General features: G+C 34.5%; 3 protein-coding genes across 5 annotated transcripts; 2 read left to right on the top strand and 1 right to left on the bottom strand.

Annotated features, from left to right (window-relative positions):
- Positions 1–2,858: 2,858 nt before the first annotated feature.
- On the bottom strand, positions 2,859–13,257 carry LOC134707010 (uncharacterized). Of its 2 annotated transcripts, none has more exons than XM_063566468.1 (2): positions 13,113–13,257; positions 2,859–4,659 (listed from the first exon to the last, which is right to left on the bottom strand). In XM_063566468.1, the coding sequence occupies exon 2, from the start codon at positions 4,655–4,657 to the stop codon at positions 3,266–3,268; it is 1,392 nt and encodes a 463-aa protein (XP_063422538.1). In that variant the 5' UTR covers positions 4,658–4,659; positions 13,113–13,257; the 3' UTR covers positions 2,859–3,265. The 2 variants fall into 2 exon arrangements, with proteins under 2 accessions (XP_063422538.1, XP_063422537.1); XM_063566467.1 differs by lacking the exon at positions 13,113–13,257 and adding an exon at positions 5,236–5,296.
- LOC134707007 (uncharacterized) lies at positions 5,490–9,636 on the top strand. 2 transcript variants are annotated; one of them, XM_063566465.1, is made up of 3 exons: positions 5,503–5,584; positions 6,417–6,513; positions 7,823–9,635. In XM_063566465.1, exon 3 carries the CDS (start codon positions 7,837–7,839, stop codon positions 9,244–9,246), a length of 1,410 nt encoding a protein of 469 aa, XP_063422535.1. In that variant the 5' UTR covers positions 5,503–5,584; positions 6,417–6,513; positions 7,823–7,836; the 3' UTR covers positions 9,247–9,635. The 2 variants fall into 2 exon arrangements, with proteins under 2 accessions (XP_063422534.1, XP_063422535.1); XM_063566464.1 differs by lacking the exon at positions 6,417–6,513 and having other exon boundaries at positions 5,490–5,584; positions 7,823–9,636.
- Positions 13,017–15,964, top strand: LOC134707008 (uncharacterized). Its single transcript, XM_063566466.1, has 2 exons — positions 13,017–13,084; positions 14,465–15,964. Exon 2 carries the CDS (start codon positions 14,477–14,479, stop codon positions 15,884–15,886), a length of 1,410 nt encoding a protein of 469 aa, XP_063422536.1. The 5' UTR covers positions 13,017–13,084; positions 14,465–14,476; the 3' UTR covers positions 15,887–15,964.
- The last annotated feature ends 313 nt before the right edge of the window (positions 15,965–16,277 follow it).

Genomic DNA, 16,277 nt, shown 5'->3' with positions numbered 1-16,277 from the left:
TTTTTATATGGCTGCAAAAAAAATGTTTGCATTGTATCATGTAGTCGTCGTCTGAAACACGTTTGGTTCCGGACAATAACTTTTGTTTTACTGAATGGATCTCTTATAATTTTTTACCAAAGGTTCAATACCACTAAAGGAAGGTTGGGATTGATTTTGGGGTTATGGTCCCAATAGTTGAGAAATAAGCATTTTTGTAGTTTTCAAACAATAACTTGTGTTTAAGTGTATGAATCTCTTTGAAATTATACCACAAGTTTCCATATGAAGGGATGGTAAGTATTGGCTTTGGGGGTTATCGCTCAACATTGGTTAGAATTAGGGGCAAAACAAAAGGGGGAAAAACTAGGTTTTTCTGGTCGATTGTACAATTAAGACAATTTAAAAGCAGTGTAAGACAGGTGACTCAAAAACATTTAACATTTAAGTGTTGGGCAAGTTCTGATGTACCTCCATTACACTTGTAAATTATGTATAAAGAAATGTCAAGTTTTGGGGGAGGGGTAGCGTTTTTCAATTTTTTTACCCAAATTTTTGAAAAGTTTGAAGAAGAAATCTTCAATTGCACAATAGATTTGTAAGATCTTGACCTTTATTTTGTGTCAGATATTATGTTAAAATTTCTTCCAATTCATACAGGAATTGGGAGCCAAAAACGAGCATTTTTTCCAACCAAAATCTTGTGTATTTACAAATAAGTCAACATGATCGTAATGGTCAGTTTTCCCCTTTAGATGTTATTGTCCTTTGTAGTCAATTTTTAACCATTTTTCGTAAATCTTAGTAATCTTTTACAAAAATCTTCTCTTCTGAAACTACTGGGCCAAATTAACCCAAACTTGGCCACAATCATCTTTGGTGTATCTAGTTTAAAAAATGTGTCCGGTGACCCGGTCATCCAACCAAGATGGCCACCACGGCTAAAAATAGAACATAGGGGTAAAATGCAGTTTTTGGCTTATAACTCAAAAACCAAAGCATTTAGAGCAAATCTGACAGGGTGTAAAATTGTTTATCAGGTCGAGAACCTGTTTATGGGTTGCTGTCCCTGAATTTGTAATTTTAAGGAAATTTTGCTGTTTTTGGTTATTATATTGAATATTATTATAGATATAGGTAAACTGTAAACAGCAATAATGTTCAGCAAAGTAAGATATACAAATAAGTCAACATGACCGAAATGGTCAGTTGATCCCTTTAGGAGTTATTGACCTTTGTAGTCAATTTTCAATCTGCTTCCTTTGTTTAATATTCACATAGACCAAGGTGAGCGACGCAGGCTTTTTAGAGCCTCTAGTTTGTTATTATCTTGAATATTATTATAGATAGAGATAAACTGTAAACAGCAATAATGTACAACAAAGTAAGAACTAAAAATAGGTCAACCTGACCAAAATAGTCAATTGACCCCCTAAAGAGTTATTGCCCTTCATAATCATTTTTTAACAAATTTTATAAAATTTGTAGATTTCACTAACATTTTCCACAGAAACTACTGTTATAGATAGAGATAATTGTAAGCAGCAAGAATGTTTAGTAAAGTAAGATCTACAAACACATCACCATCACCAAAACACATTTTTGTCATGAATCCATCTGTGTCCATTGTTTAATATTCACATAAACCAAAGTGAGCGACACAGGCTCTTTAGAGCCTCTAGTTTTCTCTCAAATTAATGAGGTTTTTATCCATTAAAAAAGGGGGGTTTTCAAGTTTTCGGACAATGAATAAAGAATGCTTTCACCAACTTCGAGTTCTTGTAGCTACAGGGTTTTATGGGATTTTCAAGTTATGGAAACTCAAAAATGCTTTCAGCAGTTCTCATGAAACTTTGGTGAATTGTTTACATCTATTAAGGTAAGCTCTCTTTTGATTTTAATAGAATTTTAATATGCCATTGAGAAGTTATTGAACTTTATTTTTTAAGTATAATGGCCTTGCCATTTTCAAGTGTTCATGTTTCATCTTAAGTTTTGGGCTTTGCTGATCTGTCAGAAATATAAGCGATTGAAAAAAAACAAAAATAACTTGTTAAAAATGGGAGGCTGTTTATACCCTAATTAAAGGGATGAATTTGTTCACATGAAGGGGAGTTGTCCCCCCTGCAATATTTATCTTTACTTTAGTTTGAAACCAGAAGCTAAAGTAAGAATTGTAAATTGAAACAAATAAAAATCAAGATTGCAAGTTCTATCTCCATTCATATATTGCAGTAAATTATGCACACCCTATATGGAGTTCATGCCCTAGAAATATGCATTTGGTATTGTGACCTTGACCTCACATCGACATTTCGATCTCGGTGGCCAAGTGGTCCTATAATTCAACGTTATCACTAGCATGTCAACACTATTGTCTAGAATCTACTACAATTCTAAATGAATTGGAATGTGGTTCTCTCCTGGTACTCCAGCTTCATTTGCCATTAAACTGACTGGCACAAATTAACACAATAATGCTGAACGTTTGCGCTAAACAACAAAACAAATACTGCATATACTACTTCTATCAAATACTGCATAGAAGTATAATATAATCTGTTCAAACATTGGATTAAAATATATATAAGTCGAATCTGTGACAATGTGCATATGGTTTACAAATATTAGTATTCAAAGTTTTGTGAACCTGGTTTGTCAATCAAGTCGAGATCGTATAAAAAAGGTATACCGTATGACAAGGCTTTTTGGACCATTCAATAAAAAATACGTACCAAATGTCGGCCTTCAGATATCCTAATACAATGACAATTTCAAAACCGGTTAAAATCTATCATTGTTGATTTACTGCAACGATGAAAAGTTTAAACATCAGAGTGGTGTATCTATGTGGACTGTCATCAACTGCTAGCTGCTCGAATAACTAAAAGAAGCAATCCATATAAAAATTGGTATGAACTAGTGGCATGTATTTATTTGGAATGCATTAAGGTCAAAAGCCAGGCACATATTCATAAATATATTGTTTGTAAATGTAAGTACATGCCAAACGATAGTTTCTCGTTCACTAACAAGTTTATGAATTTGGCGTTTTTATATGCCTACAAAAAGAAAAGAAACACATTTTTTTGTATTGCATCTGAATATTGTTGGTATAAATAAAAGACACATTTTGAAATGGTTAAAACTTGAAGACTAAGTTAAAAATCGCTTAATAATACAATATGTTGGATGTCTCGTGAAAAGTACAAACTTATTTCCTCAAAAGTGCTTTGTGTACATAAAATACACATCAAAGTGTAATTCCATAAAGAAGACCCAATAATCATGGCAATATAGAGCCTGTTTTTAAATGGTTTTTATATCTCACTAATCGAAATAATTTAATTGTTCCTAATTCAGAATTACTACACCAAATGTTTCCATCTATGTCAACGGCGACATCCGTCAGTGTCCCAAATCCGTCGGCACAGTTGGCTAAGGCGACACCCTTGATTTTACCATATGGATTCAACACGTGCAATGTACCGTCTGTACAAGATATGAAGAAGTTCCCGGCTTGACTACAACACATTTCGATTGGCTGAAAAATTCCCTGTGATTGAAATCCAAAAAGGTTCAGCGGTAAGTTAAACATTGATGTCCCCCCATTATAAGTTGTTAATTCGTCTCCGTTTTCGTGGTATATAGTTACACATAATCTTTTCTGGTCGCTAATTGCGAATGTTTTGCTTCGTCTATTAGACACAGCCAAAGAAGGTGAAAGAAAACTGTTTTCTTTGTTTTTTTTCTCAATTTCCCCAAGTGCATCACCATCCGCCGAATACATTCTAACAATGCCATATAGTTTGTCTTCTTTGATACCAACTGAAGGTATAGCATTCGGACCACATACAACAATTTTACTATCAGACAACTCGGCGAGTCCAAAGGGAAAATAATCCAATGCTGTAGCAAAATGCGACCAACCACCACAAGTATAGCGCAGTATTAGACGACTACCAATGAAAATTCCAAGCAGGTCTCCATTCTGAAGTTCGATTATACATGTGCAAGTTTCAGGTGTCCTTATTTTTGCTAGTAAATCCGTATTTGCTCCAAACTTCAAAACAAAGGGAACTGTCTGAGGGAGAACATATGCCCCTCCTTTCCTTGAGGCAATGACAGAATATACCATACGCTTTCCTTCATCGTTGGGTGGAACATCTAACTGAAAGGTTTTCGTCAGTTCACAAATATATTCAGTTCTGATTCCATCAATGAACATTAGATGAAAGGGAAGACGAGGATCAGGTCGGTCATCCTCTGTTACCTCGGATTTACCACTTGTCTTTTTTCTATGATCATATTGACGAAAACAAACCTTACACTTATACTTAAAGCAAGTTGTACAATATGTTGAAATATTTTCTTGTACACAAATTTCACAAATCTTAGACGGTTTTGAAATTTTTATAAAGTAATTTGTAAATAAATCTTGAAATCCTTTGTTTGGTATAGTGCACACGTTTCGACAAAGAGGACAAATGATTTTATCTTTATCTATTGCATTGTTCGAATCTTTATCTGTGGTAGTTAACTTTTCATTTGAAATAGTCTTTTGTTGATCGCAGTAGTCCTTCAAACAACGAAGACAAAAGGTATGCTTGCAGGGCAACAGTTTTGGCATAATGAAATTCTCAAAGCAAACTGGACAAGAGTCGTGATCTTCCATCATTCCTTAAAGAAAAGACAATTTATGTATTAACGACATGTTAAAGTGCTTCATTCTGCTTATAGATAATCCAATATTAATTGAACGAGAATTCTAACTGTTTAAATTTCTCATTTTTGTGGGAAAATGGTTTATCATAACAGTATGTGTAATCTATTGTTTAAAAAGAAATATCTTCGTGCTTGTCTTTGGCAACAGTTAGATGATCTTAGATGTACTGTCCTCAGCTGTGAAAGATGGGCCGGGTTAATAACACGCGCTCCTTGTGGAACCCGGAGTCAGTGTAACTATATTCAAGATCCCATTCTGGAGCACGTAGTCCTGTCAACGAATTCTTATTGTTGCAGCCAGTGGGTCAAACTATTGCTTAATAGAGCATGTGTCATAATTGGAAGCATACATGTAGGCCATACACGCGAAAGTCATTATGGTAACATTTGTGAAAAAAGTCAAAATGTAGCCGTTGTTGAATTCTATAAGAATAACAAATAATTGAGAAGACTGCAACTCGAACTCCAGGGCTATGGTAAACCAAATTTACAGGCAAAGGGTCTCTAGTCTTGCAGTAGTACGAAACTCACCAAATAAGTTAAAACCGAAACCAAAACAAGTTGACTGGGAATTCCAAGTTATATAACCCCCGCCATGATAAGATTGACCGTTATTATCTTATTTTACGCATAAAAAAATGTATACAGGTATTTATTTACTTCGAATTTGATTAATGATACTTACTTTATGAATGGATATTATGAAAAAATATACTATATATATATTGTTCTTTTTTCGAATCTATGATGTCATATTTCTATATTTGACATTTAACTTACTTCCTTCTACATGTACATCACATTTTTAATGGTTTCATTTTTGTTTTTGCGGCCGTCGTAACCAAAATCAAGAGCCGGCAGATGTGGGTAAAAGGACAAGGTACGATAAGGCCTGTTTTTTGCCTCCCCTATTTTCTCATTTTTTCAAATTCTGTTTTTGAAAGCTACTTATTATGTTAAAATATTCCCTAATGCTTGAAGTTTGTTATGATGAACTTCGAAACCACTAGTTTTAGCAACTTAGGGGGGAAACTTTCTGTTATCATTCAAATATTTTAATTATTTTTCACTTTTCAGGTGGTTTGTACAACATTTTTTAAGATTTTAAGTGCCTGCGACAACGTGACCCAGGATATTTTTTATTCGAATGTCATTAGCACAGTTTTTGCTGTCTAAATCGACGTAATTATCTCCGGGTCACGTAAGCGCACCTTATCAAATTTTAAGAAAAAAATGAGCAAATATCGCAATTTTTCCTTCTTTTGGCGTTTTTGGTGCCCTTTAACCACCCTAACCTCACTCATTTTCTGAAATTAATGGTTTTGAAGTTCAGCTAAACAAACTTCAAACTTAATGGAATATCTTTACGTGATAAATAGCTTTCTAAAACAGAATTTGAAAAAAGAGGAAATTAGAGGGCCTTATTGTACCTTGTCCTTTTGCATGCAACTTCGACCCGTTGGACTATAACTGTAAATCGATAAAAACAAATAATGCATATTTAGGTCCTTTCTCTTTTTCTCTAAAATTTTACTGACTGAAATCTTTCAAAATATAGGTGAACATTCGTATAGAAAGTACATTAAACTGAAGAAAAATCTACGAATTTGAAAATGGAGTGTTAATGATATTAAGATAAATTTAAGTATGTTTTATCGAGTTTATGTGCTTTTAATAGAAAAAAGTAAAATAACAAAAATACTCAATTCCAGGAATATTCAAAACGGAAAGTCCTTTATAAAATGGCAAATTAAAAATCAAAAGCTCTAACAAATGGACAAAAACTGTCATAGTCCTGATGTAGAAAAGGTAGGTTAAACCTTGTTTCATAGCTAGCTAAACCTATCAATTTCACCTGTATTATTGGCAGGAGTGAAATTATGTATAATATGTTAGCGGCAATAAGTAAAATTAGTCATTAAGCCTAAATCCTAGGCAATAAGCTAACGCCTAGGCAGTAAGTCTATTGCCTAAATGATGTTAGGCATTAGTCTTAAATCCTAGGATTTAAGCTTAAATCCTGACATGTGTGTGCAGGTATTAAGCTTAATGCCTAAAATATAAATGCGAGTAAATAAATGACATTTATTCATTTAAATAAAAAATATCATGTGTTACATAATAACATTATGACAACTGGGGCCTATTTATCAAGACTGCATGTTCTAAGATCGGTCCTATTAGATATTCTGAGGACCGAAATTATGATAACATTAGGACCGACATGCATGGACATTGAGGCTAACTTAGGATTATCTTAGCTAGGATGTCCTAACCGCTGTTCTAAGAATTGGCGTAAAAGAAAATAGCAAATGAAAAAATGAAATATTGTATCAAATTTAACAAACAACTTTCATTAAAAAAAATGAATTTAAAAAAAAAAATATTAGTTTTAAATTTGAGGGTAATAAAAAAGTTTGATATTATAATTGAACATTTAAACTTTTTGAAACAAAACATAAGTCAAAAAATATAACTACGTTTTATATTAGAATTGAACAAACAAATGTAAATAGTTTAAATCATATATATAATGGTGCATCTTTCACAATGTTTCATTTAAATACTGAGAACTTCAAATATTTTATCTTATTACTGCAATAAACATACGTTTGAAGATGAGCATAAGAAAAACATCTACTTTTACCGATGCAAAACTACAGGGCCCAATTTCATCCTAAAAAGATCGGGGTTCTTTTGTTTATTTTTATCTGTTATTATTTTATGGATGATGTCGAAGCGTGATGCTAAAGAAGTGTCCGTTTTAGGAATATGGATCACATTTCCGTTAAAACGTTTTAAGGCCTATTTATGGGCATATATAATGTTTTCTGGTCTGTGCGTCCGTACGTTCGCCATACGTCCGCCCGTCCTTCCCGCTTCAGGTTAAAGTTTGTAGCAAAGGTAGTTTTTGATGAAGTCGAAGTCCAATCAACTTGGAACTAAGTACACATGTTCCCTATGATATAATCGTTCTAATTTTATTTCAAAATTAGAGATTTTACCTTATTTTCACGGTCCACTGAACATAGAAAATTTTAGTGCGGATGGGGCATGCGTGTACTATGGACACATTCTTGTTATTCCTATGTTAACAGTTGTATATTTCTGGTTGCAGGTGATGGCAATATAATGAGTAACGAAACTGTCTGTTCTGTGTGCTATGATACATTCAAATTTCCCAAAATGCTACCATGCAAACATTCATTTTGTATATCATGTCTTCACGAATTTCTGGGAGGTTTACAAGATCAGTCAAACTTAATATGTCCGTTATGCAGAGAACCTTGTTATGTACCAGACAAGGGATTTACCGAATTCCCAACTAATTACTTTGTTCCAGTCGAGAAACCACCCAAATTGTGTCAAGAATGCATAAAACTACCTGTGTACCATAACTGTTTCTTATGCAGTATATTTCTATGCAAAAAATGTAAACGAATGCATTCTCATACTAAACATGTAACTGAACGAACACGCAGTGACGACAGTGACGACGAAGACACCACCAGTCTTCCTCCACATTTACAATGGCGACTTATGCATCAAAATATGAAGACTGAATTTTTATGCAAACACATTTCTTTGTTTGTCGCCGAATTTCTTCCTATAGAAGAAATAAGAAAAACTGTCCGATCTATGGCATTTTCAAGAAATGGTGGCGTTTATGTCATACTGGATGATAACGAATTTCTCTTAAAGTACGACATACATGGTAAAATAATGGACAGAATTCTGTTGCCAGCTAAAGCATTAACCGTACTGGAAATAAAGAATGGATGTATTTTACTGGCACATGTAGGAGCTAAGGTTGTTGGTTGTTACTGTCCACCGAACGTCCAAGTCTTTGCCAGAACGCAAACTTTTCATCCGATTGGTTTAGCGGAACTTAAAAATGGAAACATTGTGGTCAGTGGACCAACACATCTGTGCAATGCAAAGTGTAAAGATGGTGACTGTGATTTGTCAAAAAATAGTACTGGTGTTTTGCACATTTACACAACAACAGGTACACTATTGCGAGAAATATCTAAAGACGCAATGGAGTATATTTTTAAGTGTCCGACTCAAATGGCTTCAAGTTTTAAAGCTGAAACCATTGCTGTATGCGACACTAAACTTAATAAAGTTATAGTTCTGGATTACGACGGAAAAGTGAGAGGATTATATAAAGGCTGGGAAAAAATGCCATTCTCTCTATTTACAAACGGAGAACCATTCCTTCCTCTCTCTGTATGCACAACTGCAGACGGGAATTTTATCGTAGCTGACATTTATAAAGAATGTTTGCATGTCCTTACTCCACTTGGAAAATTTATAGGCATTATGCGTGTTGAGGAAGGTGACTTTTTATTGGAGAGCAGCGCTTTATGTGTCGATTCTGAACAAAATATTTGGGTTGGTCACCACTCTCAAGGAACAATCACTGTTCTTAAGCCTAGTCGTCTGAATAATGTTTTCGACAAAAGACACTTTCCTTTCCTTCATGATGAAGAACTCCGAGTACCATTGTTTCCAGAACTTAATTTTGACGGGAACTAGATGGCGATGTCCTGACTCAACAAAAAATAGTCCAAAATAAGGGATTTTGTCATTTACTTTCAAATGTTTATAAAGGCATATATTTCATTCTTGTCTTTGAATTTTGCGATAACGATTTATTGACTGTTTCTTGCTTAACGCCCAGTTGCAAATATTCCATGCATTTTCAAGACGCACTATGCGATAAAGTATCGTTGATGCAGCTGAATAAAGTATATATATAATTATATATTTCCCAGTCCAAAAAAAAAACGTCGAAACTTTCCCCGAACAGAAGTTTACCCGTGACGCTTTTTCTCCCGGGAAGCCTTGATTTCTGTATCACTATATTATAATTTTTATGCGGTTAGTTTTTATGTAAAGCTTCATACTTATCTATAGCGTATCGATGTCAATAAAAGTTAGTAAAACGTAGAATATTCGCCATACAGACACCCAACAATGCAATAATGAATCAGCGGAGATGATATTTCGAGTTGACGACACCTTCTAATGTCAAGCTCATACACATTTGTTGTTGTATTCACGTGATACACTGCTACTGTAGCCATATGATACACTTCTACTGTAGTCATGTGATACACTGCTACTGTAGTCATGTGATACACTGCTACTGTAGTCATGTGATACACTGCTACTGTAGTCATGTGATACACTGCTACTGTAGTCATGTGATACACTACTACTGTAGTCAGTGGGATGTTTTGCTCTATTGCTTGATATATAAAGGATACACTGTCATTTTTGTAAACTTTGAGTTTGCTGCAATGTTTTTTATAACAAAAGGATGCTGTAACTGTACGCAACGAAAACGGGATAAATTTTACTTTTATTTTGGTCCTTCAGTCTGTCAGTATTTTGGTCATTTTGATACACGGTGATGTAGGACCATGATTTTTATAACCGTATAAGGTCGTATAGCGATGCATATCTAGTTAAGTTTTATCTTATAACAAGAAAGTCTTTGTCAGAACCGATAAACTGTGTGTCAGTACCGATAAAAACAATATTAATACAGTGTTGACAACATATCTTTTAAAATAGGCTTTTCAAAATTGAAATCTTCCGTAATGAGTCTTTTTAAGTTTTAGTAAGACTACTTCACAGTTCCACTGTTATTGTTGTATGATGTATTGCATTGTAGGTGTTGTGAGGTGTGCTGCTTTGTTGTTGCAGTTGTATAATTTGTACGTGTTGCAAGGTGTACTGCACTGTTGTTGTTGTGAGGTCTACTGCACTGTAAGTGTTGTAACTTTTAAGGTATGCTGCACTACAAGAGTATATATCTCCCAATTGGTACGATATTCACGCGCTTGTATTTCCTAGCATGATTTCCTTGATAGAGGGTTGCTCAAGGAAACTAATAAACCAAGAGTTGCAAATGGTGAAGTTGAAATCATCCCGTCGTATTTTACGGACACCATTACGAGTTGGTTGACCGCTATGGAATAACCGTTTCACAGATGATATCCAATATGTTTTTACGTCCCCTTCCCTTTTCATGAATGTGACCTACCGAATAAGACTATCTACCTGGTTCAATCTAATTAAAATTAAATCTCCGCACTCGCTAATTTTTTTATGCTGGGTCGCTGCATGGGCGTCCTAGCATAAAAAAAAAATGAGCGAGTGCGGAAATTTAATTTTGATTAGATTGTACCGGGTTGATAATAACAGGAGCAACACGACGGGTGCCACATGTGGAGCAGGATTTGCTCACCCTTTCGGAGCATTTGAGATCCTCCAGAGTTTGTGTTGGGGTTCGTGTTGCTCAGTCTTTAGTTTTCTTAATTGTTTCTTGTGTGTTTGTCTTTTTCAATTTCAGCCATGGCGTTGAACATTAGTTTATTTAGTCTGTTATTTTCGATTTATGAGATTGACTGTTCCTCTGATATCTTTCGTCCCTCTTTTTGTAAGGTATGCTACAATGTAATTTTTGTAAGGTATGCTGCACTGTTGTTATTGTAAGGTATGCTGCACTCTTAGTGTTGTTAGGTGTGCTGTTCTGCTGATGTTGTAAGCTGTGCTAAACTGTAATTGTTGATAGGTGTGTTGTACGATGTTTTGCACTGTGTTGTAAAGTGTGCTGCAGTTTTTTTGTTGTAAAGTATGCTGCAGTTTTTTTGTTGTTAAGTATGCTGCAATGTTTATGTTGTGAGGTGTGCTGCAATGTTTATGTTGTAAGATGTGTTGCTTTATTGTTTTTCATGTAAGGTATGCTGCACTATTATTTTTGTTGTTTTAATGTGTGCTGCGCTCTTGTTGTTGATGTTGTTAGTTGTATTGCACTGTTGTTGTTGTTGATGTTGTTAGTTGTATTGCACTGTTGTTGTTGTTGATGTTGTTAGTTGTATTGCACTGTTGTTGCTGTTATGTGTGCTGCCGACCTGTTGTTATTGTAAGGTGTGCTGCTCTGTTGTTGTTAGATGTCTTGCTCTTTTGTAATTGTAAAGTGTGTTTCACTCTTGTTGTTTGTGTTGTTATGTGTGCTGTACTGTTGTTGTTGTAAGGTGTGATGTACTGTTGTTTTTATAAGGTGTGATGAACTGTTGTTGTTGTTATGTGTGCTGACCTGTTGTCGTTGTTAGGTGTGATGACCTGTTGTTGTTGTTAGGTGTGCTGCATTGTTGTTGTATTGTGTTGTGGGGTATTTTACAAGATGATTGGACTTGACCTTGAACAAAGACATCAGATTCATTATCGGAGCCTTGATTTCCTCATTTTTCTAACATGCTTTACTTTAATTCGAGATTCGAGCATCACTGATGAGTCTTTTGTAGACGAAACGCGCGTTTGGCGTATAAACTAAATTTAGTCCTGATATCTACGATGAGTTTATTTAAACTAACAAGCATGTTAAATAGTTGATGTATTATACTGTTTTAACATGCAGTTGATGTAGCAGAATTTTAGACCATGACATTAGCTGTGATTAGAAAAACATGACTTTCTCAAGGTTATCGGAAAAGTTACGTACTTTCCGGGTGTAATTTTAGGTTTTAGTTGGCATGTTGGTGCAGCCAGGTGTCACGAAATATAAGTTCCTTCATAACAATATTTCCAAACGGAATAATATTACAGTATATACTCTGAGGTTCCTAACGGAATAAATGGTATAGAATATTTGTCCCACCGGGAACAGCTTAATATTATGACATCACGCCTGGTAAACCATCTAATCTCAACCAAATGTTGAGACGGAAAAAAGTATTCTGGCACTTTTGAGCTTTACTGGTTCAAAATATTCAAAATAAACACAGGGTATGTCGAATTTTCGTCAATGAACTGAAAATCAATAACTTTTTGTTAAAATAGGAGAATGTCATGTCATAGATAAGTAATAATTGTAACTTATATGTCTCTTCTTCGGGTTCAAAATATCTGAAATTGAAGTCACAATCAGTTTTCTTTAACGAATAATCATGCTAAAATTCTTTGAATCCGACAGAACTGATTTTAATTGTCCCTAATAAAAATTTACATAAAGAAATTCAGATACAAGTGCCTATGAAAACTATTTGGGGAAAATGCAGTTAGGGTATGTTTCGAAACTGAAAGTGAAACTATTGTGCATGCACCAGGTGGGAATTCCCAAGTTAGATAACCCCGTCATTAATTTATAACCATTCTTATTTGTACATTATGTAAACTAGTTTCTTTCGAACGTAACTCACAAATGTTAAAACTACGAATTTACATTATGATAACTTAAAACTGTCTGTTTAAAACAATGATATCAATGATATTATAGCATTTATAAATGATATTACATGTATGTCATATTTTTATATTTAGAATTATTTTACTTCCTCCTAACAGGATTTCAGCGCAAAATAAGGTATGAAATGGTTTCATTTTTATTTTACCTCTGTCTTCACAACCTTTTTGTGTCAAATTATATTTTCTATCAGTAGAATTGTGCTTTATGCATTCCCTTCACCACCGTGACACATATATAGTAAAACGCAATCATGAAACGTCTGAAACCTCTTCAGTTGCTTTCACTTTCAATTTGGGCGGGTCATGCACAATGTAGCATGCTATTCAGGGGTCTATGCATGTAGCAGTGTACACTTTTCATCTGTAGAATTGTCACAATATAGGGACAATGACATTTCGATATCAGGTCTATTCTTTTTTTCTTGGGGTCGCTTGCAGTGCTTGCAGTAAGAAAGAAGCTGCAGAATTTGTAATATCATACAGTCCTAAGAACTTCCAAGTAGTTTTGTCTCTAATAGTCAGCCTTAGTCTCCAACATTGGGATGCGAACATTAAAAAAATATGTTATCAACCAGTTACCTATGCCTATATAAACAAAATGTCCTAGGCGTTGTTATAGCATTATAGCATTTCAATAACGTATTTTAACCACTAAACATGTAAATCATGTAATTACGATATTCGTTCAAATTCATGACTAGTTGAAGAAAAGTTAATTAAATAAATCACAAAATCCAATAGCTTAATTCAATGCAGATAATTTTAATTAAAACAAAATTCAGAATAAAAGAATTGCAATGTTTTTATACTATGGAAAAAACTATTTCAAAACTCAGCTACATGCTTTTAGACCGTAGATATACCGATATTTTGTCATTTTAATTTATCCATGGAAATATTAACCGGCAAAGGAACATGGCCTTATATTAATAAAGCCATATTTGTATATCAAAATGTGTTTTTGTTGTGGTTTATGGAGTTGTTTAATATATATATATACTGTTATATGACTTTAGGTTTGCAGTCTGTCTGTCTGTCTGTCTGTCTGTCAAGTTACAGATCTATAGTACGAATTATATTCCGGTCTGATGATTCTGTGCATAGTTATGGTCCTTGGACTTAAAAAATTCACTCAAATTATCCGTTTTCCACACATTTTTTTGAAATGCTTGAATATATTGACTTTATATTTGTTATAAAGTTTATACCATGACAAGTTATAGATCAATTTAGCTTTCTTTCTGAAAATAAACAGTCACTACACCGAACATTCAGGTTGATACATACCAAGCTATGTGTAAGTTTGTACAATCTAATAATTGTCCATACACATTAATGACTCATAATACAGACCGTGCGAGGGCTGTATAGCCAGTCAAGGTAGTTAAACACTTCCATTTGTTGTTGACTCATAATATGTAATGATTCAATTTCGATTGATTTTTAATAAAAAAAAAATATGTTTTTTTAGTTAAACCTTGGTTTAATTTCTTTACAGGTTGTGGCAAAAATGGGTGACGAAAATGTTTGTTCTGTCTGCTGGGATACTTTTAAATTTCCCAAAATGTTACCATGTAAACATTCTTTCTGCATTTCATGTCTTCACGAGTTTCTAGGGGGCCTAAAAGACAAGTCAAACTTAATATGTCCGCTATGCAGGGAGCCTTGCTTTGTACCAGACAAAGGATTTACAGACTTCCCAACAAATTACTTTGTTCCAGTCGAAAAAACTCCAAAAATATGTGAGGAATGCCAAGAACTACCCGTTTACAAGAATTGTTATTTATGTAGCACACTTATTTGCAAAAAATGTGACCGTCTTCATTTCCATGATAAAAAGTCCGAGAAGCCAGGTGACGACGACAGTGAGAAAGATAGTCTCGCCACTCTTCCTCCTCATTTACATTGGTCTCTCATGCATCAAAATATGAAGACAGAAATTTCATGTCAACTAATTTCTATGTTTGTCGGAGAATTTCTTCCCATTGATGATATACGGAAATCCGTTCGTTCTATTGCCGTATCGAGAACTGGGGGTGCTTATGTAAAATTAAACGAAAATGAATTTCTTGTGAAGTATGATAAGCATGGAAAGATAGTCGATAGAATTCTGTTGCATGGAGATGCAGCGACAGTGCTTGAGACGATGGATGGATTACTGTTAATTTCACATTTCTCACTGAAAGCAGTCATTTGCTATGGTGACAATCCACCTGACTCAAAAAAGTTCTATTTTGTGAAAACACCAACTTTTCATCCAATTGGTATGACTGAACTGCAGAATGGGAATATTGCAGTGAGTGGACCAACACATCTGTGTACTGCCAAATGTAAAAAAAATGATTGCGAATTATCCAAGACTAGTCCTGGTGTCCTAAACATTTACAATAGACAAGGCACGTTAGTGAAAGAAATTAAACAAGATATAATGGAACCTATCTTTAATTTTCCAACAGAAATTGCATCTAATAATAGAACCGAAACAATCGCTGTGTGTGACACTCACCTGAACAAAGTAACTATTATAGATTATGATGGAAAAGTCCGAGGATTTTTTAAAGGATGGAAGTTACCTTTTACATTGTTTTCAGAAAACTTCCTTCCTTTGTCCGTGTGTTCAACTGCCGACGGATATTTCCTTGTTGCCGATCCCCACAAAGAATGTTTACACATACTCAATCCGTATGGTAAATTTATAGGTATTGTTCGTGGTGAAGATGGTGACAGTTTATCGGATAGCAGTGCTGTATGCGTTGATACTGAAAACAATATCTGGGTCGGCCATCACAACCAAGGAACTATTACCGTGTTGAAACCAAGCTGTTTTAAGAACAAATTTGACCAATTGCGCATTCCTTTTCTCGGTGGTGAACATCTTAGATTACCATTCTTCCCCGGACTTAATCTTGATTCGAACTAAATATCCCGCTTTGTTATTCCTTGTGAGGTTTATGTTATTAAAACGATATACATCCAATAAATACATGATGTAACATCAGCAACTATATACTTATATGCCATTTATATTCTGTAATCTGGACTTTCGACTGTATAGTTATTTTTGGAGTAGTGTTCATTTGCATCGGCTGTTGTTTATGTTCAGTGCAATAGTCAGAACGGTTGTTGTTTATGTTCAGTGCAGTAGTCAGGTCGGCTGTTATTTATGTTCAGTGTATTAGTCAGGTCGGCCGTTATGTATGTTCAGCGTAGAAGTCAGTTTGGCTGTTGTGTGTGTTCATTGTAATAGTCAGTTTGGCTGCTGTGTATGTTCAATGCAGTAGTTACATCGGCTGTTGTGTATGTTCAGTACA

This window comes from Mytilus trossulus, chromosome 2 (assembly GCF_036588685.1).
Source record: "Mytilus trossulus isolate FHL-02 chromosome 2, PNRI_Mtr1.1.1.hap1, whole genome shotgun sequence".
Classification (NCBI taxonomy): Eukaryota; Metazoa; Mollusca; class Bivalvia; order Mytilida; family Mytilidae; genus Mytilus; species Mytilus trossulus.
The sequence above is the reverse complement of the archived record's forward strand: the minus strand, read 5'-3'. Positions and strand labels throughout refer to the sequence as shown.